Source organism: Hibiscus syriacus, unplaced genomic scaffold (assembly GCF_006381635.1).
Source record: "Hibiscus syriacus cultivar Baekdansim isolate YM2019G1 unplaced genomic scaffold, ASM638163v2 tig00111013_pilon, whole genome shotgun sequence".
In the NCBI taxonomy this organism is placed as follows: Eukaryota; Viridiplantae; Streptophyta; class Magnoliopsida; order Malvales; family Malvaceae; genus Hibiscus; species Hibiscus syriacus.
This window is the reverse complement of record NW_024062953.1, coordinates 1,602,443-1,629,731: the sequence shown is the minus strand read 5'-3', so window position 1 is coordinate 1,629,731 and position 27,289 is coordinate 1,602,443. Positions and strand designations below refer to the sequence as shown.

At 31.8% G+C, this 27,289-nt stretch overlaps 3 protein-coding genes across 5 annotated transcripts; all 3 read right to left on the bottom strand.

Annotated features, from left to right (window-relative positions):
• Nucleotides 1-1,543: 1,543 nt before the first annotated feature.
• LOC120150052 (probable serine/threonine-protein kinase DDB_G0282963) lies at nucleotides 1,544-9,233 on the bottom strand. Of its 3 annotated transcripts, XM_039162754.1 has the most exons (9): nucleotides 9,031-9,233; nucleotides 8,834-8,926; nucleotides 8,507-8,734; nucleotides 7,727-7,799; nucleotides 7,210-7,603; nucleotides 3,969-4,365; nucleotides 2,061-2,138; nucleotides 1,733-1,796; nucleotides 1,544-1,677 (listed from the first exon to the last, which is right to left on the bottom strand). In XM_039162754.1, exons 5-8 carry the CDS (start codon nucleotides 7,587-7,589, stop codon nucleotides 1,740-1,742), a joined length of 912 nt encoding a protein of 303 aa, XP_039018685.1. In that variant the 5' UTR covers nucleotides 7,590-7,603; nucleotides 7,727-7,799; nucleotides 8,507-8,734; nucleotides 8,834-8,926; nucleotides 9,031-9,233; the 3' UTR covers nucleotides 1,544-1,677; nucleotides 1,733-1,739. The 3 variants fall into 3 exon arrangements, with proteins under 3 accessions (XP_039018685.1, XP_039018683.1, XP_039018684.1); XM_039162752.1 differs by lacking the exon at nucleotides 7,727-7,799 and having other exon boundaries at nucleotides 9,031-9,231; XM_039162753.1 differs by lacking the exon at nucleotides 7,727-7,799 and having other exon boundaries at nucleotides 8,507-8,926; nucleotides 9,031-9,231.
• Nucleotides 9,234-12,263: 3,030 nt separating this feature from the next.
• Nucleotides 12,264-15,497, bottom strand: LOC120150049 (vacuolar-processing enzyme-like). The gene is made up of 9 exons (XM_039162750.1): nucleotides 15,261-15,497; nucleotides 14,490-14,654; nucleotides 14,269-14,425; nucleotides 14,052-14,137; nucleotides 13,756-13,955; nucleotides 13,378-13,426; nucleotides 13,090-13,299; nucleotides 12,618-12,824; nucleotides 12,264-12,533 (listed from the first exon to the last, which is right to left on the bottom strand). The coding sequence occupies exons 1-9, from the start codon at nucleotides 15,465-15,467 to the stop codon at nucleotides 12,351-12,353; spliced, it is 1,464 nt and encodes a 487-aa protein (XP_039018681.1). The 5' UTR covers nucleotides 15,468-15,497; the 3' UTR covers nucleotides 12,264-12,350.
• Nucleotides 15,498-17,126: 1,629 nt separating this feature from the next.
• On the bottom strand, nucleotides 17,127-19,152 carry LOC120150053 (NADH dehydrogenase [ubiquinone] iron-sulfur protein 7, mitochondrial). Its single transcript, XM_039162755.1, has 2 exons — nucleotides 18,682-19,152; nucleotides 17,127-17,621 (listed from the first exon to the last, which is right to left on the bottom strand). Exons 1-2 carry the CDS (start codon nucleotides 19,083-19,085, stop codon nucleotides 17,387-17,389), a joined length of 639 nt encoding a protein of 212 aa, XP_039018686.1. The 5' UTR covers nucleotides 19,086-19,152; the 3' UTR covers nucleotides 17,127-17,386.
• Nucleotides 19,153-27,289: the final 8,137 nt, after the last annotated feature.

Below are 27,289 nucleotides of genomic sequence, written 5' to 3'. Positions count from 1 at the left end.
CATATAGACAAAGATTTTCATTCCAACGGCATTAGTATTATTCAATCTAATTGTACTTTCCATATGCATTTTTATTATTGTCTAAAATTTCGAGTCTCATAAAATAGAATATATGTTATTGATGTAGAATAAGAGAGATTGTAATTATTAATGTTGATGATGTTTCATCATGTCTATTTTAAACGAAAAATTATTGAGTATGATAATCGAAAAGAGTAATAAAGGAAACTCAAATTTGACCCGTCAATATAGTATATAATAAATTCAAATAAATTCATTTTTTTAACTAAATATTATTATTTTATTAAAGAGTATATTAAACACGTTAACATATCATTTCCTTTAAAAATCATTAAAGAGTAAAATAATAAGATCATACAAGAAGAAAGTTAAAAATTTAACCAAACAATTAAAGAAAAATGATATAAACAAACACCATTATAGATGGTGAAAGATAAACACAATCTACACTAAAATTAAAATACATAACAATTATGACACATTGATAAAATAGATTTATCACAATTCATTTGTGAATTATCTTCAATAATCACGAGCACCCATCAATAAAATATTGTCAATTTGAGGGACAAAAATAGAAATAGGTCAGTAAGATAGTCAAATAAATGACAACTAGAGAGACGGTTGTCAATAAAAGAAAAAAACGTATCACAAGAATAGATCGAACACATTAAAAAGAAGTGTTCATCAATTTTATTAAAAGGAAAAAAAACTTATTCAAATGAAAAATAAAAATTCAAATATGCTTATTTGGTTATCTTGAATGTTGAATTTTCCGATCATGAATGTTTAAGCTTATTTGTCTTTGGCATTGACCATTTCAAAAATTATGGCTTATTTTAAGTTCAAAATTCTCCATGAATTTTCCACGCACGTTCTTCATTTGGTTTGAGATAAAAACAAGGTAATATATGTTTAAAAACTCTCAAATATTTGACAATAAACACTCATACATTTATATGTACGGTGCTCGAACTCGAAAACTCAAAGAATAACAACAATTATTTAACCACTTGATTCGTGCTCAAGTTTTCATTTTGAAAATATATTTGGAAGGGGTTTTGCAATTATTCAAAGAAAATAAGATAACATTAATTAAATTTCTATGTTTGACATGTTCACATGTAAAATTTATATACCAACAAATAAATAAAATTATTTTTAATTTTTATTTTATTCTTGATAAATTTAGTTTCTCGATTTGAATTTGAAATTCAAATTTAATTTGATACACAAATTTTTCTGTCCAATCAGATGTATGAACTTGATTTCAGTATAGTTTGATATATGATTGTTTGTTCCAATTAGTTACTCGAAAAATGATATTTTAGTTCAAACCAGTATTTAAATTTTATTTTTATTTAAATTTATGTTGTGTTGCAAAGCTCGTAGTCGTATTTCGTACTCCTATTTTAAATTCGAATCATTTTAATTCTATATTAATTTCGAGTTTAAATTAATTCTTGTTTAGAAGAAATTAGTTTCCAAAACTGAAAATAACGAGTCTACCAGAAGTAGAATGTAGAAAATAAAATTTGGCTTTGATTTTTCATTCTTTTTAATTCATCTCAAAGGGTCCTGTCCTCATTTACACCACTTCATATCCTTCTTGTCATCTTCAACATAAAGACCATCTTACCTTCAACGTTTCATCAGGGCATCGTATTCCGATACTCGATCCACGCCTAAACTGCTCCTCCGCGAAAAAGGCTTCCGTCTTATTCGGAGTCCGATTCCATATTAGTATTTCCCATTGCCTTCAATCCTCTTGGTCTCTGCAAACATTACATTTTAACCACTTCAGGTTCAGATAAATGCACCCATTAAACTCAAAAACGAGCATCGACGAAGAAGGTTGTACATGCTTAAAATAAGTGTCAAACTTAAAATTTAATACTTGGATTAATCATTTATAAATCACGAACGGACTCGAACAATTATATATGATATTGTTACCGTACATCGATTCGATCCGAGAAATAACTCGAAAAACCAATAATATTATTTCAACCACAATAGAATTCTACTTATTTTGATACCTTTTTTGTGATCTTCTTCTCCCTGACCTCGTATCGTTCGAGGGATAGATCGCATAGCCACGCCCCCGGACTTACCAGCTGTACAAAAATAATTTCGGGATTAGAATTTTTAAGGCTTAAATATAAATATTAAACAATGGTTTACGTATTTCTTATAAAAAAAAAACTATGCATAATGATTTTTTTAGTGCCGAAGATGATCACATCAACAAAATTCTGAACTATGAATTTTAAAATCTCAACAAGACGATAATAGAATCTATCCGAATTTTATGTACTCATAGGTCGGCACCGGGAGAGGCAAACCAAACTCCACCTCGACTTTGATTTTCTTTCACAAAAACAGTACCGACACTCCTAGAATCCAAATTTCAAATACGATTTTATAAGATCAAAACCTATTAAAGTTTTGTATTTTCAGCATCACAGTGCATTCACCTAAATTAGGCGTGATCCAATAGTGTTGAAAAAAAAAGGAATAATAGTTGGTGCTTTGTGTTTTTTATGCATCACATTGTGGACCACCCCGGGAAGACAACTATTCAACTATGCAAAAAAGTAAACCCTACAATAACAGCATATTCACAGAAACAACGATGGGTCGACCAATGCCCGCTTGGCTCGTGTGCCCTATTTTGTCCGTTTCCTCTTCACTTACAAAACTAACAAGGGTAAATTACATGATTGGTAAATGAACATTACCCTCTCTCCTATTTTTTTCACTGTACTTTCAATTTTTTCAATTTACTCACTAAACTTTACAGATTGAATTTTTTTTGTCACTCCGCCCTTAAATAATTAAGGGTGTTATAATATGACTGTATTTTAATCAAAACGAAGTCGTTTTTTATTCCTGAAAAAAAAATTAAATTTTAGACTAAAACAACATCGTTTTAATTAAAATACAACCATATTATAACACCGTTAATTATTTAACGGAAGAGTAACAAAAAAATTCAATTTATAAAATTTAGTGAGTAAATTAAAAAAAATGAAAGTACGATGAATGAACTAGGAGAGAGAGTAAAGTTCAGTTACCAAAAGTGTAGTTTACCCAACTAATAACTAGCATCACTCGAATCGTCCCATTGAAACCGGTTCAAGTCTTCCTAAACAAGAAAACCCTTCACCACCCTCCTTAATTAATTATCTGTGTTGCGTCGGTTTAAGTTGGACTAAGTTGAACCCAATCTAAAAATTATATTCCTCGCTTGATACCTGACCTTAATTTAAAAAAGAATTAATCTAAAATCTAACTCAAACTTTAGGATAAAAAACTTGGATTCAATTCTATCCAAATATAAAAATCCTCTATTTTATTCGATTAAAACTTATTTGAGAAAATATATAAATAAATAATATAATAATTATAAGATCCTCAATTTATATATATATAAAGATCAATTCTACTACTATTCTCGAATCAATATTTTTCACTTTAAATCTAACTCCGCTTTCTCCTTCACAAAATTAAACCTGATCTAAACTAGTTTTTAAGAAATAAACTTATAAGATCATAACGGATTAGAATCAAATTATCATCCCTGGTCCTTGGCGTGCATTGCGCAAATACATCATAGTAGTACACGACACAACGCAAAACATTATGGGTCACAGCCTTTCCAAGTTAGGTTTCATCCACTCATTGGATGACACGTATACAACTATGTTTCACTCACTTACACTTTAGGTACTCTAAAAGGTTTTCTATTTGACCTGAAATTCAACGGGTAGTTCTCCCCTGCTATAAGTCTTGAAAGTCGTCTACAAGACTTTCCCCAATATATAGAAAATTAATCTTATTTTCGAATCGAAATCTGCTCTAATCTAATGACTAAATATTCAATTCGCGTCAAATTTAAAATAGGAATTTCGATTCAATTCAAGGAAAAGAGTGAGAGACCTTACGTTGAGAGTTCGTTGAATGAATTTCGCTCGTTTTTTGGGTCTCTGTGGCAGTTTAGATCCTTTGATGGCCATGAAATCCTCTTCCTTCTCTTTATTCGTCAAAGCGATCACGAATTTCGGAGGCCAAACGATGGGCGGAGCAGCTGCCTCGCCGCTTCCTGAAGACGAGCCTCCCTTTTTGCTGTCGTGAGCCATCTCGGAAGACGCCGCTGATTTGCTGTGGTGGTGGTTGTTATCATGGTTGTTGTGGCTGCTTCGCTGGTGGAGCTGGTGGTGGTTATTATTATGGTTGTTACCACCCACTCTCTTATCGTGCGCACCCCTATCTGGCGAGGCGAATCCCCTAACAGCTGCTCCGTTGCTTTGGCCTCTCATAGCACTGGAATTCTCAGAGTTCCTGGAAAAATCATTTACATCAACAATTCCCAAATAAGAATACAAAAGACAAAAGGAATATAAAAAACAAAAATTAAAGAAATAAATCAACTACAGTAAATTTTGAAGAAACAAAAATTGTAAATACCGAATTTACTAATATAACCTTTTGAGTGATCTAGACTTCTAGATCGGTTGTTGAAAGTATTGGCTTTCTTAAAGGGTGAGACTTTGAGATTGGGTTTTAAGTAAGAGTTGTTAAAAGGAGCGCAGGTGAATTTATGGCCGTTGGATTAAAGGCATTTCTTTCCTTTTTTGCCTTTACGGTGAGATATAGGTTGGTATTAGAAAGTGGGACCAGATTTCCAAATCTAATTTCTGATCGGACGGCTTAAAGAGGATTTGGGGATCAAAACAGACTATTTGTAGACATATGGTGAGGTAACTGTCTATTTTTGCATGGTTGAAGTTTTCCAAGAAGTCCACGGATGCTCGGGTTTGGGATCGGCTGTGATAAGGTTCAGAGACAGGAAATAATAACAATCTATCAATTGTATCGAGCAGGATAAATAACAATCGAGAAAACGATAATAACTAATATTAATATATATATATATATATATATATATTAGTAAATTACTCAAAGAAAAGAGCATCAATTAATAATAACTATCAAATGTAAAGCAATATCAATCTATCATCATATATCTTCAATTAATATTTTAATTGCTACACATGATGAGATGAGATCCACTTGTAAAAAATATTATAGATTAAAACGCTTACGAAAAATCAGTAGGTAACATAAAAAACAATCAGTATATTTTATACACGTAAGATTAGAATGAGTATAACATTTGGATCTGACAAGTTTCAATTTAACTCTATAGAATTATTCTTTGAAATTTAATTTTAGGTAAGATTTAATATTTTTAAATATAAAATTGAGTTGAATTTAGAGTGAAAAATCTTATATAACAATAGATGAATACAATATTCAAGTTGGGTTGACAACCCCAACCCATGCTTATCCTGCTTACATAAGATTCGATTACACAATAGAAATCATTAATAACAATAAATCTAAATATATAACTGAAATTAAAACTTTAAACATACATATTAACCTTTATACTTATCAATTTTCATAAAAAAATAATAATTTTATTTTAATATCAGTCGTCTTAATTATATTCATTTGAAGATTATTATTTTATGTAGAATTAATAAATTTTATAATCCGAATATCTGATATCTCAATACAATAACAATATTTTTCCCAGTTAATGAAAAGATGGAGATTCAAGAAGCAACCACGGAAAACTTTGCTAAAAGATCCTAGTGGATTTCCTATATTTATATCTATAGAAAGATGTATGCTCACTAGATTAGCATGAAGAACCTGGTGGCTTTCAGTCAGATCTACCAAAAAATTAACAAAAAACCCTAAACACATAAGGCTCCATTTTCATAAACTCACCATGAGTTTTTATTTCCTTTTCTCCAGAACCATACACTGGCGCCCACCTGACCAAATTGGAGAGTGCACGAATATATATGAGCCTAATAGAAAAATAATTCAGCCCTGAATATGCATCAAATCATACAATGATGAAATGTTAGATAGCAAATCTAAGGCTGAAATGTTGTTTATTTATATAGGAGAGAGACCCATTATATGCATTCACCAACTAGTCGACAGGCCCATCTGGAAAAATATCTATCCAAACTTTGTTTAGGTTTTAGGAGAGTCAATGGCAACCAAGTGTCAAGCTTATCCATTCTTGGAGGGAAAAAAAAGTCAATTAACATATCATCCAACCTTTGATCAGATCCAGCTAGAGACGAATATAAGTTTTTATGTTAGAGAATATAAATTTAAAAAATTATATTAATAATTTAAAATTATAATTTTTTGCAATAAAAATTTGATGATTAATAGAAAAATAGATACTCCTCAATCTATCCTTAGATCCAACGACTTATTATGCCCTAAAAAATTATCTTTATACGAAGATCGGGAATGACAATAGAGCCGGACGAAAATAAAAACAAATAATGACGTGGTTTAATATTATTTCTTTTATTAATAAATTTTAAATTCAATATTTTAAAATATATTGATCAAATTTGTATTCTAATTCATATATATTATAATTTATCTAACTTTTTATAAGAAGTATACATAAAATAGTCACATACCTATGTTTTTAATATATACTTGGTGTATATGGTTTCAAAATATAGAAATGTGTCCCAAAAAAATATAAAAATTATAGAAAAATATAAAGGAAAAAATATAAAAATTGAAAATAAATAAATTGTAACAGGTAAAAAAAAAGAAAAATAATGTAAATATTCTAGTCTCGACTACTAATGCTAAATTAATCTAAAATTAATGAGTTTTACATATTATAAACGAATTTTAAACCATATATTTAGTCAATTTAACTAGTGCAAATCAGTAAATTAATTTATGAAAATAATATACCTCTAAAAGAAATTAGAAGAATAATATTTTAAAAAAAGACATCTTTAGGCTAATAACACGCTATCAAAAAACAATATTATTTTCTCTAAAAATATTATACTATTAATCTATTTTATTTTAAAATAAAAAAGATTATTTTAAGAATTTCAGGCATACAAGTTAAGTGGGACCTGAGAATGCAAAAAATTAAAGGAGCGTATGTTAAAATATCCGCATTATGAAAACTTTCTCGCCCCAATTAAACAAAAAACCTAACGCAAAAACAAGTGAAATAAAAAGCCAGACATACAAAACCAACCAATCAGAAAGGAACGTATGTTACACGCGTCCGACACCCATTGAGAGAAGTGTAAAAACGTAAATTTCACAACGTACCTGAGAATGCGCTGAGGTGGCGGAGCTTGAGGGGAAGCAGGCCGTTGACGGAGGTTAAAATATCCGTTCCCGTGATTGTTATTGCTTGGCTGATTTGAAGAATCCATGTCGGCCCTCACGACTCGGCGGTCGACTCGAACCGTGGTTCGACTAACCGGTCCAGACTGATCGTCTTTGACCTGGATCTTCATACACCTGAGACGCTTCCGATTTCCCCACTGCAAAACGAAAGCAGAAGACGACGCCGTTTGCTTGGCCGGATCCGAGCTGGATCTTAATAACCCGCCGTCGACTCCGGCTCCGGCAGCTCTGTCTCTGCTGTAGTTGGTGCTACTACCAATACCAGTGTTATTATTGTTCCTTAATGAGTCCTTCTCCATTCTTTCGTGCACACCTATCCCATCATGAAAGTGAAAATTGAGAATTATAAATATAATTTTGGAAAAAGTTTTTGATTTAATTTCAGAAATAAAGTGAAAGAGCCGATAAGGATAAGAAAAGAAAGAATTATACTCACTTCTGTTAAAACGTTCACGCAATTTCAAGCAACAGTTGCCGTAGATGATCACCGGAATATGTGCATCGGACGTCTGGGAATTTTCACGGAAAATTTTCAGTTCAAAAAGAACACTGATGAGAAGCTGAAGATTACTTTAAGGAAGTGCACGAAGAGGAAGTTTTTAAAAGTGACGAAACAGAGTGAGCGAAGATGTCTTTGGTAGAAGTAATTTTCTCTTGGTTTCCCCGTAACCAAACGGGAAGTCATTGGCTACGAAGAAACGAGATGAAAAATCAACAGAATCCGGGGAGCATCACAGCAAAAGAAGAAAAAATCTTAGTGGAGATTTAAGCAAGCGAAATAAAAACCAAACAAAGATTTCAATAAACTGGGAAAAAATCTTAGCGGAACAGATCAAATTCTTCTTAACATAGTTTGAAAATATCCATTTACGGATTATGAAGAAACTTGCGATTCAAATTTTGAGAAAATGAAAACAAAAAACAACACTTCCAAAGTGAAATTGAAATCTGAGAACAAGGAATCACAATTCTCTCCAAAGAGATGTTAACATTCTCGAGAAAAACATCAACTCTGTCAAACAAAACTCCTATTTTCAATCAAATCCAAACTTGAGAAAACCATTTGGTAGAACACTGAGTTTTCTGAAGAAAAAAAAAAGAGGCTGAGGAGAAGAAAACAATAACAAAAAGCTTGGTCTGTGTATCAATGGCGAGTCAATTGAGGTGGATTTAGAATCGGTATTCAGATAGTCAGATTCCTGATCTTATCTCATACCTGAAATCACTCAGCCTTGCCGTTACAACTTTGCTTCAGTCTTATGGTTATGAACACAAATTTACTTTGTATTTCAACAAAATAATGACATTTGCAGCCTATTCTCCGCACTTTCTTGTGATACAAGATTCTAAATCCTTTGAATATGTCAGCAATTGATCTGCTTATCCGCAGATGAATTCAGTCCAAATTTCTCCAGAAAACAGCTCTGTAATCTTCCAAATGTATCTGCCAAACAAAAATCAAACAAAATTATTTCCAGAGAAGAATTGAACATGGCGGTAGCTGCAAATCTCTTGAACTTCGTTCACAGGCTTCTTTTCTTACGGATTCTCAAAAAACTTGAACAAAAACAAAAGAAATCTTCACGATTAGTTTCCAGAACCTGCAAAAACTTTCCTCCAACCTCTTCGATTGTATCTGCATAAAAAAGAAAATAAAATTATCCATTGGAAATAGACAACGAGAATTCATCAGAACAAATCAAAATAGAAACACAATCTCCGCTCTCAAATCATACACACCCAACAATTTCTCGTCTCCGCCGTCTCTCTTTGTTTCGCTCGCTTTTAGATCCTCAACATATATTTATAAATTCACGTCAGCTTTTAATTTTTTCTTTCTTTTTTTTCCCTCAGGAATTTTCTGTTTGGTTCACGAGAAAGAAGAAGAAAAATAAAGTAGAAGCAAATTAGCAAAGACAAAGAAGAAGGAAAAGAAGTTATACAAAGAAATCATAAAAACGAAATACTCTCTCTCCCTTACGAAGACCCCAATCTTTATACCTCTTTCTCACCCTCCGTTACACCACCAAAAGTTTCATCACCGAGATATCCAATCCGTTCATCTTTGATCCAACGGTTCTTATCACATACCCTAAATTTGAACCGTTAACTCAGTCTATCTTATGATTCTCGTTACGGGATTTTCTTGTGTCAAACTGTACAGAAAGTCTTGTATTATATGGTTTTTTCGATTCAGTCTAATCATTATAAGGTTACAGACTTACAGTACACCAAAGGTGACTGAACTATTTTCGAATGATCATTTTGGTTACTGAATTTTCAAAAATTATGTAATAATCAATACAATCAATTATTATTTTGTAATTTTTTACAAAATTAGGAGAAAATGATTATTTAAGTATAATTTAATTATATCTAGTATACTTTACTTTTATTATGTTTTTATAGAATTTTTCAGTTTTACAAAAAAAAATCAATATATCTATCATTTCATCACAAGATTAAAATCTATATGTCTAATTATTTTATAAAGATAATATAAAAAAATTAATCTCACTAAAGAATATACATTATAAAAAAGTTATGGAAATAGAATTATCATTAAAATTGATAAAATTTTATAAGATATTCATCAAATTTATCAGTTTTTACAACTATTATGACGTTACAATTCTTATTTTGTAATTTTAAAATTTTAATGATGAAACTAATCATTTTAACATAATTTGGTGACCTTTGATATACTTTGCCCTTATTCTAATTTAATAGAATTTTATAATTTTAAAAAAATCAATATATGTGTCCTTTCATCATAAGATTAAAACCTAAGTGCCTATTATTTGATAAAGATAATATTGAAATAGTTAAAACTCGAAAAAGAAAAACACACATTTTTAAAAAGAAAAGGATTAGTCCATCAAAGATTCACAGTAGAAGGACCTTGTATGCAATTTGACCAAATACTTGTCCCTTACTACCCTTCAACTTTAACTCACGGCGTTAGTAGATCTAGCGGAATCTTCAAACAACGCATGAATAATTATTTTATTATTTTTCCTAATATTTTTTTCACAACTTTTTTGTTCTATTTTAATTTTGTCGCTGCCGGGTGAGGTAGTGCTTAGCACAACCGCGCAACAAGTTTACTATTGTTGGTTAACTAACCATGGTTAAATGTAAGACGGGTCCCCCCGACCCGAATATCTCAACTTGACTCTTGTAGGGCAATTTAGTAATTCATGGCTGACTTCTGAATCAATAGGTAATCGCGCCTTCCCAACTTTATTTTTGAAATTTTGTGCCCATCTTTGACATTGGTTCACTATACCATGTGGCAGCAGATAGTGATTGAGCAGTTTGATTTACGGATAGTATAGATTTAAGTGTTGTTTGTTTTTTCTAAAGGTAAAAGGTATGTAGTTTGTAGATTATATTTGTAGATATTTGTAGTAAAAGATATAGATCAAAAGTATGCATTCTGCAAGAATAAGATTGTTTATTTTTTAAAGTCTGCATATTGTTAAAATGAACTGAAATATGAATAAATTGATTTTTTAAACTTAAAAGAGTTTTGCAATATTGAGATTTAAATAATTTTAGTTTTATAATACTAAAATTTAAATAATCAATATAACTACAATAATAAATTATTTAAAATAAATCAATCCATATTTTAAAATAAATCAATCCATACTAATAAATTATTTAAAATAAATCAATCCATACAACTACAATAATAAATCAATCCATATTTTAAAATAAATCAATTCATACTAATAAATTATTTAAAATAAATCATACCATACTAATAAATTATTTAAAATAAATCAATCCATGCAAATACAATAATAAATCAATCCATATTTTAAAATAAATCAATCCATACTAATAAATTATTTAAAATAAATCAATTCATACTAATAAATTATTTAAAATAAATCAATCCATATTTTAAAATAAATCAATCCATACTAATAAATTATTTAAAATAAATCAATCTATACAACTACAATAATATATTAATCAATATTTTAAAATAAATCAATCCATACTAATAAATTATTTAAAATAAATCAATCCATATTTTAAAATAAATCAATTTATACTAATAAATTATTTAAAATAAATCAATCCATATTTTAAAATAAATAAATCTATACTAATAAATTATTTAAAATAAATTATTTTAAAATAAATCAATCCATATTTTATAATAAATTATTTTAAAATAAATTATTTTAAAATAAATTATTTTAAAATAAATTATTTTAAAATAATTAACCTTATTAAATTATTTAAAATTATTTTAATAAATAACCATATTTTATAATTATTCTTGAAGAGGTTTGAAGACCTTTGAAGACATAAAACCATGTCTGCACAAGAAGAACTCGCGCAGACGTTAGAAGAGCTTCTGTCTTCTAAAAAACAAACGGTCTGCGAAGCCTAATGTCTGCGCGTGGTCTGCGCGACGCATACATAAGAGGTCTGAAGAGGTTGCACAGTGAAAACAAACTAAGCCTTAGACTCGACCGAATTATGATTCAACTCAATTTTATAAGGTTATTTAAAAAATAGATTCAATTAGATTTTTTAAGGATAATATTAAATCGGATTTAAATTTAGATATAGATTTAGAGTGAATATTTTTTATCTAACCTGAAATAATAATATAATTCTTATAATATTTAATGATAATTACAATAATATTCTCTTTATAATTAAGTTATTGTTTTATCGACCCATACCCATCCCTAATTTATTTCCGGTAGCTTAATCGGGGTTTTAGAAACAAATGGAAGCAATCATTGAGATTAGGGCTATAAATGAGGTACTTGTGCTTGTAAGATAATTCAAATTCGAATAAAAAATGATTTTGATATAATAATATTCGAACAATTGTGAATAGTGATAATTTAAATTTGACGAAGAATATATTTAAAACAAGTGATTAATTTAATTATATTTACTTTAGATTAAGCAATCACATGAATAATCATCAAATTTCAAGGAGCTTCGGACAATAAGTACATAGGAAAATACATTACGGCATACAGTACAACATCATCAAAGTTGACGCTTGCCAATTCTGCTACATTTTATGCACTGAACCCTTTCTCAAGGGAGCCCCAATGTCCCGAAGGAATGCTGACACAAGCTTGTGCTGATGCCTCGGCCATCTTTTCCGGCTGTATCCCAGCATTGCAGATGTTCGCAAGGGAACGCATGTGTTTCATCCCGTACTGAGACAGTGATCCGCAATCGGTCTCGAAGGTTCTCACCTGTGTCGATGAACAGAGAATCTTTATATGTTGGAATACCGTAAAAAAACAATGGAAGAGAGGCCGAGAATCAAGATCTTTTACCATTTTCTTGAGGCATTTCCAGTCGTCAACAAGAGGTTGACCAGCAGGCCGAACAGTGTTCAGAACTTCCGGTCCTCTTTCGATTCCAAATAACAGCTTGCCAATGAGTTTAATACTATCATCTATATGCATCCTATGAGACATGGCTTCCATAAACTGCTTTTGGGCTTCAACCTTCCTAGCCGAGCCATCAGGTGCCTTGTGATACTGCACGATGGGTTCGAATATAGCTCGAGTGAGATGGAAACTGAAAACTAGTATATTCGGCTTTCAAATGTACGGAACAAAGTGTTTATATCTTAGAGACTTGAAGTTATTCACACTAAGAGCATCAGAAAGAAACAGAAAGCCTATATCTATGTATGCACACACACACACATATATATATTATGGTGCCTCATTAGATTTAAAAATTGATGGGAACAATCAATTAGTGTGTTCAAAAACGAATCAAGAGAAATTAGAGACAAACCTTATACCAGAAATGGACAAGATCAGCATCGCGTTGATTAACAGCTTTTGTAGGTGGCACCAAGGAGTTCTTGTCAACAAATGTGAAGTTATCGTTTGCAGGATTTGTACCGAAGTATGCTAAGAGATGATCCCTGCTAATACCTATATCACCAAATTGCATGACATGAGAGCCATATGCTGTATTGCCATTGCTAGTCCTCTTTTTCACCTGTAAAAGCCAGCGACGTGAACTTTTACGACGGATCTCATAGGTGTTAAGCAAATGCAGATTTTAAAAAGGCCTTACGAGTTCATATTGCTGGTGCAAAGTCTCCGTCCGCAAATTATGCATGTCACTGCTCAACAAAAAACCAGAACATGCCAAGAGATGTAACTCAACAGAAAAAAATAAAAGCCAATTCCTCAGCCTTAAAAGGTTTCCTAAATTTAATCCATACGGTGGTACGATAAGAAGAAGAATATATTTTCCCGCTTTGCCTCCGTCCTATATTTGTTTACCAAATTCTCAACTTCAGTAAGGTGGTGCCACGGAATCTAATAAAGATTTTAATTTATGTACAACTTTTGGAAATTTTTCAAAAACAGACATAAGCAATAAGCTTCAACTTCAAAAATGTCGCTGCTTCAATGTTCTAAAGCGCAAATGAAAAGGACTTATACGTACCTGTCCTCCATCCAAGCCACACTGTACAAGTCTCCCAAGCAGGTTTCGTACTCGGGGGGAGGACTTGGGTACTCTCCTGGACAATATGTTCCCCAGCTACTCTCAACTGCATTTGACGCTGTCGTTGCATAGATATTCAAACCCTCTGGAAGAAGACCCTCAAAGATACTTCCAGACTCACAAGCTTCAAGATAGAACACCTACAAAGTTACATGCAGACAGGACACTAAAAATGGTGATAAACTGATGAATAACGCATCCGGAAACCGATTGATATTAAAACGAAAAAAAATTACCAAGCTTTTATAGGTTCCCAAAGCATGCTTTTTCTTTAAAACATCAATTAAATCATCAGCAAAAAGATAAGGTACGCTAGGCATTCCTGGATTAACACACAATGGACGGATCATTCATTAGCAACTCTCCAAACCGATATTAAGTTTCAAGCCGAAAAACATACTAGAATTCGAAGTAATAGCTATGACGCTAAGGAGCAAGCTAAAGATAACTAACCAAGAATACCAGGACCTCCATGGTCAGAGTAAAAAATGAAAATATGATCATTGGGGCCACTATCTACAACTTTGCCACTACCACCAGTGATAGCGGATTTGTTTCCAAGAATAGCAGCAAAAAAGTTGTTAACAGTAACATTTTCTCCGGTGTAATCCTGCAAAAGAACACAAATTAGGGAATGTAACAATTTATAATCTTACCAGGGAAAAAGAACAGACCCTTGGAACTCCCTTATAAACATCATTGCCATGGGGACTGTTAATAATGATTCCTTGTCTAGGGTTTTCTTCATTGAAGGCAATGTCATCATACATAAAAACAATTATATTTTCCTCTTTCAGACCACCCTTTCTCAGCAGTTGATAAGCGTGGCAAACATCAGCCTGAAACATATAAAAATTAACATCTCTATGAAAAAAAATAAAGGAGTCCTCAAACTTCTAAAAATAATCAATTAAGCCCCTGCACTATTTTCAATGAAAATTAAATCAATTAAACACATGAACTGCGTAATTGAATCTATTAAGTCGTTTAATAAATTTTGACGGTGAAGTATTATCGTTTTTTTATTGGGAATCACACACTACAGTTGTATCATAATTTTGCATATTTCTTTTAAGAAAATTTTAAATGTTTTATTTAAAAATTAACAAATTTATGAAAATACCATTTGAGGAATTCAATGACTTAATGATCAATATTATTTAAAGAGATGAATTGTTCGATTTCAAAGTATAATAATTTAATTGGATGTAAAAGGAATTCGAAGACTTAATTAATTTTCTCAAAAGTTCAAATACTTCTAGCACCTAAATTCATCATACGAAGCAAAAAGCAATAAATTCATCATAAAGTTTCCCAAAAAAATTAAACTTAATTGAAGCGCAGTGGGCATTCAAACATGATCATAAATATTTTTCATAATTCATGTCAGAGAGAGAGAGAAGAAAACCCAAAAAAAAGTTGAGATTTCGGGAAGAATTTACGACCTGATGCCTGTAATTCCAATACCCATTAGATCCAGCAATCAAGATCGCCCATCTGGTGCCCTCAGTTTCATCTTTGTCGCCTCCTTGGAAGAACTTATAAGCTTCCGACGGTAACCTGAGTACGTCGCCGGTATCATCTCTTCCGGCCGAGACAATTCCGGTCAACGAAAACAAGATTAGAATCACACCAGAGGCGATCGCTGTCATGATTTTGATGATTATGCAAAATTCAAGATTGTTGCAGCTAATATAGAAAGTCAAGGAAAACGTAACGGTGCCCGGAGATATTTATCTAAGAAGATTTTGATAGGAGACGTGTGAATGCATCTGGACCGTCGATCTGGTCATTGGGAGTTGTTTACAATTGACGGTTGTGATGAGAGAAAGACTTGTTTATAACAGTTGGATTAGGTAGTTTTTACTTTAGGTTAATTTGAGGTTAGAATTAATATTGGATTCAAATTAATTTTGAATTTAAATTATTCGAGCTCGAATTTTAAGCATTTTTAGACAAAATTATTATATATTTGGGTTATTCATGTTCGAGGTTCAAGTTTTGTAGATAGGGACGGGAACACAAGTCATAAAAATTTAACAAATTATTAATTTGGATTATTTTGAGTTTTGATGATCACTTTGTGTTCAATTATGTTGGATTTATTAGGTTTTAATCGGACTAGTTGGTTGAAGTAAAAAGTTTATAATTCGACTATTTAAGCACAACGTGACTTTAGAGAAACTCTACATATTTAAAACTCAGCCTGATTTTTTAGACAAAAACTTAATCTAGCCAAACTAGACCCGGCAAGACATACAGACACTTCTCATTTTTATTCAATAAAATAAAAACGTATTAACTCTGAGATTTTTCACTCTAAACTTAACTTAGTCCGATCCGAACTTGGTTCCTTTTTAAAAAATGATCTTATATCGATTCGAAATAGAATCTGTCAAATTCGAATCCAATATCTTTCCCTAAGTTCAACAGTTTAATCAATCCATATAATTAGAATAAAGAAAATTGTGATGAGACTCTAAAGAAAGAAAAGCAAACTCAGAAAAAACCGGTTAAAAACAACCAGAACTTTCATTATCAAATCTGTTGTACATTTGGTTGGTTTGATTGTATAGTTTTTGCCATGCTCTGTTTGCCACTCTCTTTCTTTTATCTTTTCGTTCTGGCATTCGTGTTCCCTGTTGTTTTTCCACCGGGATTGTATGATGAAACCCGACGGTTCCAGGTGGATGCAGTTCAATCTAGTGGCGGACAGATAACTGCTGACAGAAAACGTTGTCGGACAGGTGGTGGCGTATTGCGGAATATCGTATAAGTGCGAGAACCCGCTGCTTATCGAGAAATAATGAAGAAAACCAAGGATTTTTAGGTGTGTATTGATGAGCATATCAAGACTCAAGTACTATTCTTTTTCCGTTTCATCAGTTGATAAACATGAATATGCACAAGAACTTCTACTTCATCCTGCAGTGAGGTGTCTAAATAATGTTGTCCGGAACCTATCAACAGCGAATGGTATAGTACTGAATACGTGAGTTATGGCAATTACAATTTTGCAGAAGCAGTTCAGGCATCAAAATGTTGGACGAGCACCGGCACGGAACAAAGGGAATTCTTCTCGAGAGACTTGTTGCAAGCCGAATATTGTAACTTCGGCAAGTGTTGCAGAAGATTCTCAACTGCTTCCACAAATCCTGCAAGAACATTTTGGTGCCACAGGAGCACGGAAATCTGTTCATGGCAGGATTAGGGTTCCTGTTTCGTATGAAGACCTATCAGGTCAGAACTCAAAAGGCGATATTCTTCGGGAAAAAGCATCAAATCCCAGATACATACCACAAGAAAACAAATGAAATTATTCAAATTGCATACCCATTTAAATTCAAAACAGCAAATAAAACATCCTCTGAACAAAATCATGATGATCGGTCCAAGGAAACTGAAGTTCCAATTATTACATGAAGTATAGTCACCATACAAGAAATAGAAACCTCATTGACTTTTATGTTCTAAAGCTTCTACATGGCATTTCACTAGAGTATTGATTTATTTAATAGTCCTTCACACTGCATACTCTTTGCAAATATCCCGGAAACAGCTCATGATATCCTTACTTGGACCACCAGTGGAGGAAATCCTTGCGCCTGTTGATCTTCTTCTGCAATTGAAGAACTCCATACAGTAATGCCTCTGCGGTGGGTGGACAACCGGGAACATAGATGTCAACGGGGACAATTCTATCACAACCTCTCACAACCGAGTATGAGTAGTGGTAGTATCCACCTCCATTTGCACAGCTTCCCATGGAAATAACCCACCTTGGCTCAGGCATTTGGTCGTATACCCTGCAAAGATCACAATACCATTGTCAAATCAGAACTGTATTAACTGAAGATTGGGAAAACAAAAGGGAAATATTAAGGAAAGGAGGAAGAAGTAGAATAGACATGGTATTGAGTCTTTGCCAAGTCGTCATTCACACTATTACAGAGAATCCCCAAGCCAAGCAACAAGATTTGGGAAAAGCTACTAAGAATCATTAAATTCAAGGCAGAGGGTGAGATATCAGCAAGGGTAAAAGCATTATGGTTGCATTTGTTTCGCACAAACACGGAGAAAAAAAATAAAAATGTCATGTCACATTAAAAAACAAAACTTCTCATGAACATCCCACTCTAGATTCACCATCACACATTAAGCATATTGTCCTTATGAGACTAAATTACAAGCCAAATAAGCCATCTCACTCTAACAATAACAAACCTTGACATGTATTAATATATTCGAAAAACTATGGATCTTCTTCATAACACTCCATGTCCTGGTAAAATCACACAAATTTACCCAGGGCCACGCAAGCTTGAGCTCAGGTTTTACACACCAAGCTAATGGCATAAAAAGATTTCCGAAAGAAAATGATGGCAACCATAGTTCTTTATGTTTTTAACTTTCAAAATTCACCCAAAATCAGAAGGAAACCGATATGTTGAATAGACAATATATATATAAAACCTTCACAATTTGTGTACCGAACCACAATGTTTCTCATATAAGGGAGCATGAAAAGTGCATAATGTTTAATAAGAAACAGCCCCGGGTAGCTTTCAGTTCAAAATAAACTAATCAAATACTCCAAAAAAAACCCATCAAATTCAGAGAAATAATTATATTCATTATTTGAAAATTGCTCCCATATTAAATCAAAGGAATTCAGCCACAAATCAAGTTATAAATATGCCCTTGACAGAGATCAAATAAAGGATTCACGAATTAAATTTTGCAATTATACCTGCATATAATGACCCTAAAAAAGAACTAGCTAAATTAAATAAAATAGAGATCAAAATAAAGGATTATTAAATTAAATATCTTAGCGAAACCCTAGGAAATGAAATTAAATCATACTTGCGGAGAGCAGGGGCCATTTTGTTGGTAAGGGTGCCGGCAACAATCATGCAATCGGATTGGCGAGGGCTGGGCCTGAAAATGACACCGAAGCGATCGAAGTCGTAGCGAGCAGCGCCGGTGTGCATCATTTCGACCGCACAGCAAGCGAGACCGAAGGTCATGGGCCAGATGGACCCACGACGGGCCCAGTTCAAGAGGTCATCGACCTTGGAGATCACGTATTCGGCAGGCTTAGAGAGCCCGGTGGGAGGGCCAGAGGTTGACGGCGGAGAAGGGCGGGCGTATGTAGATGGCGTGGCGGAGGAGGACAGAGAAGGGGTAGTGGTGTGAATAGAGAGGGCACGCTGAGCGTAGAGCAGGTGGGGGAGTCGATTGGCTGTGGTTCGGGTGATTAAAGCCATGATACGCCGGCGTGGCGAAAGAGAAGAGTTTGGCTTTGGAGAGGCGATGGATTTCGAAGCTATGATTTTTAAAGCGACGAATACATTGGTTAATATTTCGTGGTGTTATTAATTAGCATCGGTGTCATGCTTTGTTGGCTTCCACGTGTGGAGTTAGAAGTTCATTACGCTATAGTTAGTTCGGTCGATCTGTGTCTCGATAAAAATTTCATTTGATCGTATAATATTAATATTTATATTAAAATTTATTATATATATATTTTAAAAATATTTAAATTTATTTATAAAATTTTATTCAGATAAAGATCTATATATAAATCTATAGTTTTATGTTCAATTTCCAAATAGTTCTATTTTATTTAAATTTTTAATAAAAAAAGTATTTATTATTATTAAAATAGTTTTGTCGTAACCGCCTTTCGGTTGGGTCCCGGAATTGGGCTTCGACTTGAAATGAATAGGATTAGAGTCGCCACCGATCATTTATTTTAAAACAAATGGGTTGATCGGATACCCTATTTTTTACATGATCTGCGTTGCACCAGAGACATGTCGAGTTCAAAAGTCGGTTACGGTCAATGAAGGATTAACACCCTTGAACCGCCCTTTCGGTATCAATTAATTTGTCGATTGTCTTAGTTGCAAAAAAATTAAAATTAAAATTTGAAATATTCGATTCGAATTAATTACCTTTGATCGATTGGAGTACTTCTATAAAAACAAAAAATGTTAGTAAAAAACTAAATAATAATAAAAATAAATGTTAAATAAATAAATAAAAAAAAATATTAAAGAGAACAAAAAAATGAGTTAGAAGAAAAATAAAATAAATAAATAAATAATATAATACCTATGATGAAAACAAAAGATAAATAAAAACAACAAAAGGATCAAATTGAATGAGATTGAAATTTATGGGCTGAAATGAATTCTAAAGGTGAACTGCAATAGGAAAAAAATTAGGGGGTTAATTCGTAAAATATAAAAATATGAACCATGATCAAATTGATAAGATTGAAAATTATAAGGCCAAATTACATACAGTGACTGAATTGTAAAGAGACTCAAAGTTAAAGGGACCACGGAGAGGATTTAAAAATCCTCTATTTGCACTCTAGTCCTCCGTATATAAATGCCCAAATGAGCCCCATTATGCTTCATTTCTCTCATTTTCTCAGAAGTGTCATCTCTCAAACGAGAGAATACTCCCAGCTAGCCTTCCTCGGCCAATGGTCGACCGAAACCCAACGACCGCCCGCCTACACCCCGGCTGCCGGCGACCGAACAAACTGAACCTTAGCAAAATACTCCCTCTAACCCCGTACACCCAAACCCGAGACCTAAAACACCAAAACTTACCCCTACCAGCGTGGATCTAGGTGTAAAGTTTCGATTTTTACCCTTAAACCGTTCGTATTCCCGGTGACCCCTCCTCTTCCGACGAGCACCACGACCGAAGCCTCACCTCTTGTGCGAGTGGTTTGCTTTGTGACTTGTATTTCTATTTTTTTGTGCGATGTGTAGTATAGGCTTGTGTGGGTTTTTTGGATTTCGTGGGTTGTTGTGCTTGGCTTTGGTTCGGTGTTTTGGTTTTCTGTGTTGTGATGTTTCGGCTTAAGATGGTTTCTCGTGTATTGTTCTTGTGTTATGCTCGATTGTAGACCGATGTTTTGGCCTCGGTTCTGTGGCTCGTGTGTACTGTGTTTTCTCTTATGAGTTCTCTAGTGGTGTTTTCGTGGTGGTGATGGCTTGATTATTTTTCCCCCCTTTTGGTCCGATTTGTGGTGGGTTATTTATACCCACCACCGACGTTCATCGGTTCCGATTATCATGGTAATGTTCGTCGTTGGCCGGGGACTTCGGGATGGGTTAGTCCCGATTTCCTTGGCTGGAAATCTCGGTGTTGAATCATACTGCCGTTAGTGGCTTTCAGGCTTCTGGAATCTTCCCGGATTTGATCTCGACCGTTGGATTGGGTCAGATCCAACGGTCTGGATCTGGCTGCGCATTTAAGGGTTAGACAAACCCTAGTTGCTTTGTAATCCTGGCCATTGATCCCATCTCGATCTGACGGTTACATGTTGAGTGGCACTGGTCCCAAGCATGAAAACCCTAACTGTTTGGGCTAGTTCAGGCCTTGTTCGTGACTTGGACTCTTGACCGTTTTGGACATATAGACCCTGGACAAAATGAAATAAAATGAAAAGTAAACAAAATAATAATAATAATAATAATAATAATAATAATAAATACAATACTAATAATAATATAACCTATATAACATATATTTCAAAAACATTTTTTAACTATTTATTATACTTTAAAAAGTTTTCAAAAATGATTTAAAAAAAATATTATATAAGTTTTCAAAAAATGTTTTTAAAATTATATATTATATAATTTTTTCAAAAATGTTTTGAAAACCATATATTATATAATTTTTAAAAATGTTTTAAAAACTATATAATATATAAATGTTTTCAAAACTAAAATATTATATATGTATTTTAAAAATATTTTCAAAAATTATATAATATATAAATTTTCGAAAATCATTTTCTGAAAATTATATATTATATTTTGTCAAAAACATTTTCACAAACTATATTACTACACACACACACACACACACATATATATATATATATATATATATATATATATATATATATATATATATATATATATATATATATATATAATCAAATAAAAAAAACTCTGGGCGAAAATGAATGTCTACAAGTTTTTATGATTTTTAATTGAGTTGATATCTGGTTAAGATAAATTTATTTTTTTAAAATGGTTAAGGAAAGATGGGTTGTAAAAAAATATTTAGGGGTCTATTGTGATTTTCACATGAATAACAAAATCGTAAGTAGATGATAATGCCTTTTCTCAGTCTCAGTTATTGGATAATAACTAAAAAAATTAGATAAGGTCTGCATCAATTGTCGATGATTTATCTGACTCCAATAACCTTCTATAGATAATGGAAACGAAGTAAGAGCCTTGAAAATAACGAGGCCCAAAATGACAAAATTAAAAAATAATAAGATAAAAATAACAAGGAAAATGTATTAATTTTGTTTTTAAAAAATGCATATGCTATACATTAAAAATATGTGTTAATACGAGCACAAATTAAATTATTACGATAGTAATATGTAGGAATTTTGAGACCATTTTTTTATCAGAGTTAACTAAATTGGTTTCTGTTTTGAGATAGTTTAATCATTTTTTATCATTATGATTTCATATAGATGAGGACACTATGCAATTGGATTTCTCATCGACGTACATGTATGATTAGCATAAATTAGATCGGGTTTTCGTCGATTTGAATATTTTATCTTTTCATTTATCATCTGATTCGATTCAGATTTATGGAGGTTTCACTTAATTTAAAAATCAATTTATTTTTTGAATAAAAAATTGTTTCGTCTCAATACATATATGGTTAGAATCCACTTACATAATGTGAAACTCTTTTAGTTTTACACAGATTTATGATCGTTATATTAACGAAAATAGATGGTTGAAATTAACTTCTTGTTTTTTTTCAATGAATATATTCTCATGAGTCATTTCATACTATTAATCTCGGTCATCTATTTTCATTCATCCAACGGTCCTAAATCTGTATAACTAAAAGAGTTTTACATTGTGTAATAAGATTGTTTTCCATATATATAATCATGTTACACAATGTAAAATTCTTTTAGTTTTACACAGATTTATGACGGTTAAGTGAGTGAAAAAATATGGTTGAGATTAATAGTAGGAAATGATAAACATATTCAATAGACAAAAAATAAGGAGTCAATCTCAGCTATATATTTTCATTCATCCAATGATCCCAAATCTGTATAAAATTAAAAAGTTTTACATTGTCTAAGTGGATCATAACCTATACATTGATGTGAACAATTTGGTCTCATTGGCCGTTATCGGTTTATCCCTTTTAGTTTGGACGGTAAGATAATGGTCGTTAACTGGTGTTTCATTACGAGAGAGATAAGAGCATATCGAAGAAGATACGAGTGAGGAATGAGAAAAAAGTGGAAAACCCCTCTTCTCAATTGTGATTAAAAGGTATTTATAGTGATTTTTCCTGATGGTATCAAGCATGTAGTCATTATAACTACTCGTATGTCATCATGGTAAATATATCTTATCATCATATATTAGATTTCGTTCTTGCTCTCCTCCCAAATCAGAACAGGTGCGCTGCTAACAACCGATAAGTCCAAATTATTCCTATTAATAGTATGTGTTGTCTCTATCCTGAGAATAAGAACGTTGAGATGCCTCCGCTCTTGAACAAAATTGAGAGATGATCATTGTATTTTTCACCATAAGTATCGAATCAAGTCACTTTGTTGTATTCCCTCGATTAAGGGGGACAACTTATTATACCTTCGAATGTCACCTCTTAAAGTTGTAAACTCTTCGTCAGTTGAGACATGCAAATAGTTTAGTTCGCTTATCAAGCATCCAAACAATCTATATGCTCCAGGCATAATAGTATCATAGCCTCTGAGCCAACTACAATGCATAGACTATACCTCTAATAGACCCACATTATCTAGCAAAGTAAAATTCGAGATCTGATAACTATATCTATTTAGAATGCTAACTTACGAGTAATCATAATAACCCTATGTTTGATACCATCAGCTAGGATCACTATAAATACATCACAACCACAATTGAGAATAAGGTTTTTCCACTTTCTTCTCCTTCCTCACTCCAATTTACCCCTCATGCTATTATCTCTCACAGAGAAACATCGGTCAATGATTGTTACCTCACTAGTTGTAACTTTTCATTCAAATCAGAGGAGATAAACCGCTAGAAGTCGCCGAGACTAAATTATTCTCATCAATAATATATATATATATATTACATGTATCTACAAATATATAAGAGATAATTATATTATTTTAATGGGTCAGATAAAAAAATTATCATTAACTTAAAACTAATCAAACTTAATATTGTGCTTTCAAAAATTTGACCCAATTCGAACCAAATGTTTAAGAAAGGTTTAATCCTAAAAAATTGAATCGCTTTTTGTCATGGTCACGTCATAATTATCTAAATATATAAGAGATAATTATATTTGATTTTTTTATGATTAAATACAAATCACTATTCTAGGTATTTGAAATTTTTGGATATCAAATTTTTTGAATCGGATCATATTTGATATCTGAGTTTACACACCCCTAATTGTATAGCCGAACATGTCGGTATTTTGCCTTTGTATTAACCGGGTATGACATGTAGGTAAAGGGCTTGATCCTTGAATAAAGTCCAAGCCCATCTCATATTGTTTATAAACGAGTATATTTATTTTTTAGTTCAAAATTATTTCTTAAATTCAATATTTTCATTCAAATTATAAAAAAAATCAGTGGATCTTTAGATTGACGCATTATTCGACCTTTAGATCTAATATTGAATACATGTGATTTATTGTTATTATCCGTTTTTATTTTTTAAGAAATCAAAATTGTTAAAAAGTAAGTTAATAAAATAATTTTTAACATATTAAGTTCAACCGTGTTACTTTGATTATTCATGAATTAGGAAGTCGTACCTCGTAAGTAATTTATAGGAAAAATTAGGAAAATGATTTTAACAGGGAAATGTTGACATGAAAAAAATATTTAGAGATTTAAGATGAAATTTATAATAATTTTTAATTTTTGATGGCTTTAATAAATTGTCCAGACATATGATGCAAAAAAAGGATCGAGTTTAAATTCATTGTCAACTATAGACAACATTATTAGTCGGTAGTAACAAAGTATGACTTTAGGTGAAATTTTATCTTTTTTATTGTAGATACCATTTTTTTTAAAAAAAAAGGTAAATTATTAAGACCAAAATATTTTTTTTTAGAAATGTTAAGTGAAATTGGGCATTTAACTTAATATAAAAATAGTGTTTGTTAATCGTTATTGTATAATGTGATTTTGGTTTCGCATTGCGATTTTCATTTTGCGTTGCGATAGTTATTTCCGCGTTGCGATTTTCATTCTCGAAACTATTCTTCTTCTGCATTACTTCAACCAAAAGACAAAACAAAGATAAATACTAACTTCACAGGCTAAACAGTTTAGCAGTATTGGCATCAATCGAATGAATTTAATAAGAAATCTAAGTGAAATGGTTAATCTATTATTGAAATTACCAGTAAACTTATCATCAATTTCAATATGAAAAACCTAAAATAATGCAAAAATTTCAAAATACAAATAATTAAAAAAAACTAACCCTCGGAGGTTGATTTTTCATTTCTGAATGATTGTGAGGGATTTCTGACCTTGAATGGTTGTGAGGGATTTCATCGGCGATGGGGACGGAAATCTTCGGAGATGGGGACGGATTTCGTCGTAGAGAGTGAGAGATGGAGATGGGACTGAGTGTTGTGATTTTAGGTTATGAGTTGCGATTACTGTGGACGGTTCAGTTTCCGATATATTAAGAAAAAATTCGTGTTTGGAATTTGAAAAAAATACGCGTTAATACGAATGGCGCTATGTAAATCGTATTGCGATAGTAAGATTCGCATTGCGATTTACGTATTCGCATTGCGATTTTCCTAATTCGCATTGCGATTTACTTATTCGCATTGCGAATTGGGAAAATCGCAACGCGAAATTGGAAAATCGCATTGCGAATTGGGAAAATCGCATTGCGATAGTCATAATCGCGTTGCGAATCTGGAAACTGATTTGCGATAATGGAGATCGCGTTGCGAATTAGCGATCGCATTGCGATTTTGTTGGTCATTTTGACAAATCCGAAAAAATTGGTTAAAATCGTATATTATATGAGATTTTTGGTCACTGAGGTTATTTTCTCTTTTTTTTTATAAATCATATCAATTTTTTCTTTTTTTAATTTTGTTTAGTCGGCGACGATATTAATTTTGATATTTATTGTCGATTATCGGTTATCTTTTCTATTTATTAATTTTTTATTTTTTTAATAAGAATAATTTTATCTTTGTCGCATATTTTTCGTATTCTTTTTCATTTATTTGGTTGTTCTTTATATTTTATGTTTTCTCATGGTTAGATTTGACGATGTCACAACTGCTCAATATGAGGTTTTTTCGTAATCTTGTTGATCTTTTTTGTTATTGACCTTATGGTTGAATTTGTATATGTAGTTTTACATTATTGGATAGTTTCTCACGACACTCGGTTTGGATTTACAATTCTCAGTGATCTTTAAATAATTTAATATTTTTTTGTGGTTCGTTTATCAATATAGCATATTTGTTCGTATCTATTTTTCGTTTGAGTATTTTAGTTAGATTTTTTCATGTATGGTCTTTATATGATCCAAAGTGACTAATTTCAATATTATAGAAAAATATCCAATTATGTATTAAGTTTACGATGATATTTGTAAATCATTATTGTAATTTTGAATATTTTTATTATTTAATAAGATTAGCTTTTATAAAAAAAACTATTTTTTCATTAGAGTAAATTATCTAATTCCCATTCATCTAGTCTTACATTTTTATTTATTTGGTCACTGAACTCCTTTTTTTTCTTAAAATTATATATAATATTATATTTCGTTTTTATTTTTATTATTTGTCATTAAATTTTTTTTCTCTTTCGTCATCAATAATGGAGCATAAAACATAGAGCTTCTTCTAATAGATCTAACGTTTTTTTTGTTAAAACATCATATTAGTAATAAATAAGAATTAAACTCATAAAAATAAATTGCAGTTAAAATATCAATTTGTTTAAAACAAATGTAAAACGTTTTCTCAATTGGAGTAAAACGACGTGAAAGCGGTACGGAAAGGGACTCATCTCCGGGTTATTGTCGGCCTTCTGGTTGAGTGGTAACGACAGATACCAACTTGAGTGCAAAAAGATGCCGCATTGTTTGCGTGAGGTGGATTGCTGATGTGGTTAACTGGGCCCCAATTTAGTCAATGATGTCTCAACCGTCGGATCCTATGGCTGGCAATAATTTATGAATATATGTTAAAAAAAACTATAGTTTAATTCTATAGGAATCGTTTAGGTATTTTATTAGTAGAGAAAATCAGAATCTTTCCATATAAGTAGGAACAAATATTTCTTGACAAATGCCAAAGAAATAAAAAAAATATTAAAATAAATATTAATGACAGCTGACTATAATTTCTTACTCGAATTTTATTT

What these genes read in the sequence shown, in the direction of transcription:
- LOC120150053 (XM_039162755.1), bottom strand. Translation starts at nt 19,085, where the DNA reads ATGGCTTTAATCACCCGAACCACAGCCAATCGACTCCCCCACCTGCTC. An exon ending in ATGGCCCCTGCTCTCCGCAA is followed by an intron (nt 17,622 to 18,681) that starts GTATGATTTAAT and finishes TGATCTTTGCAG; the next exon opens with GGTATACGACCAAATGCCTG.
- LOC120150052 (XM_039162754.1), bottom strand. Translation starts at nt 7,589, where the DNA reads ATGGAGAAGGACTCATTAAGGAACAATAATAACACTGGTATTGGTAGT. An exon ending in CCACCTCAGCGCATTCTCAG is followed by an intron (nt 4,366 to 7,209) that starts GTACGTTGTGAA and finishes TGATTTTTCCAG; the next exon opens with GAACTCTGAGAATTCCAGTG. An exon ending in TCATTCAACGAACTCTCAAC is followed by an intron (nt 2,139 to 3,968) that starts GTAAGGTCTCTC and finishes ATTTTTGTACAG; the next exon opens with CTGGTAAGTCCGGGGGCGTG.
- LOC120150049 (XM_039162750.1), bottom strand. Translation starts at nt 15,467, where the DNA reads ATGACAGCGATCGCCTCTGGTGTGATTCTAATCTTGTTTTCGTTGACC. An exon ending in ATTGGAATTACAGGCATCAG is followed by an intron (nt 14,655 to 15,260) that starts GTCGTAAATTCT and finishes TATATGTTTCAG; the next exon opens with GCTGATGTTTGCCACGCTTA. An exon ending in TGGAGGTCCTGGTATTCTTG is followed by an intron (nt 14,138 to 14,268) that starts GTTAGTTATCTT and finishes GTGTTAATCCAG; the next exon opens with GAATGCCTAGCGTACCTTAT.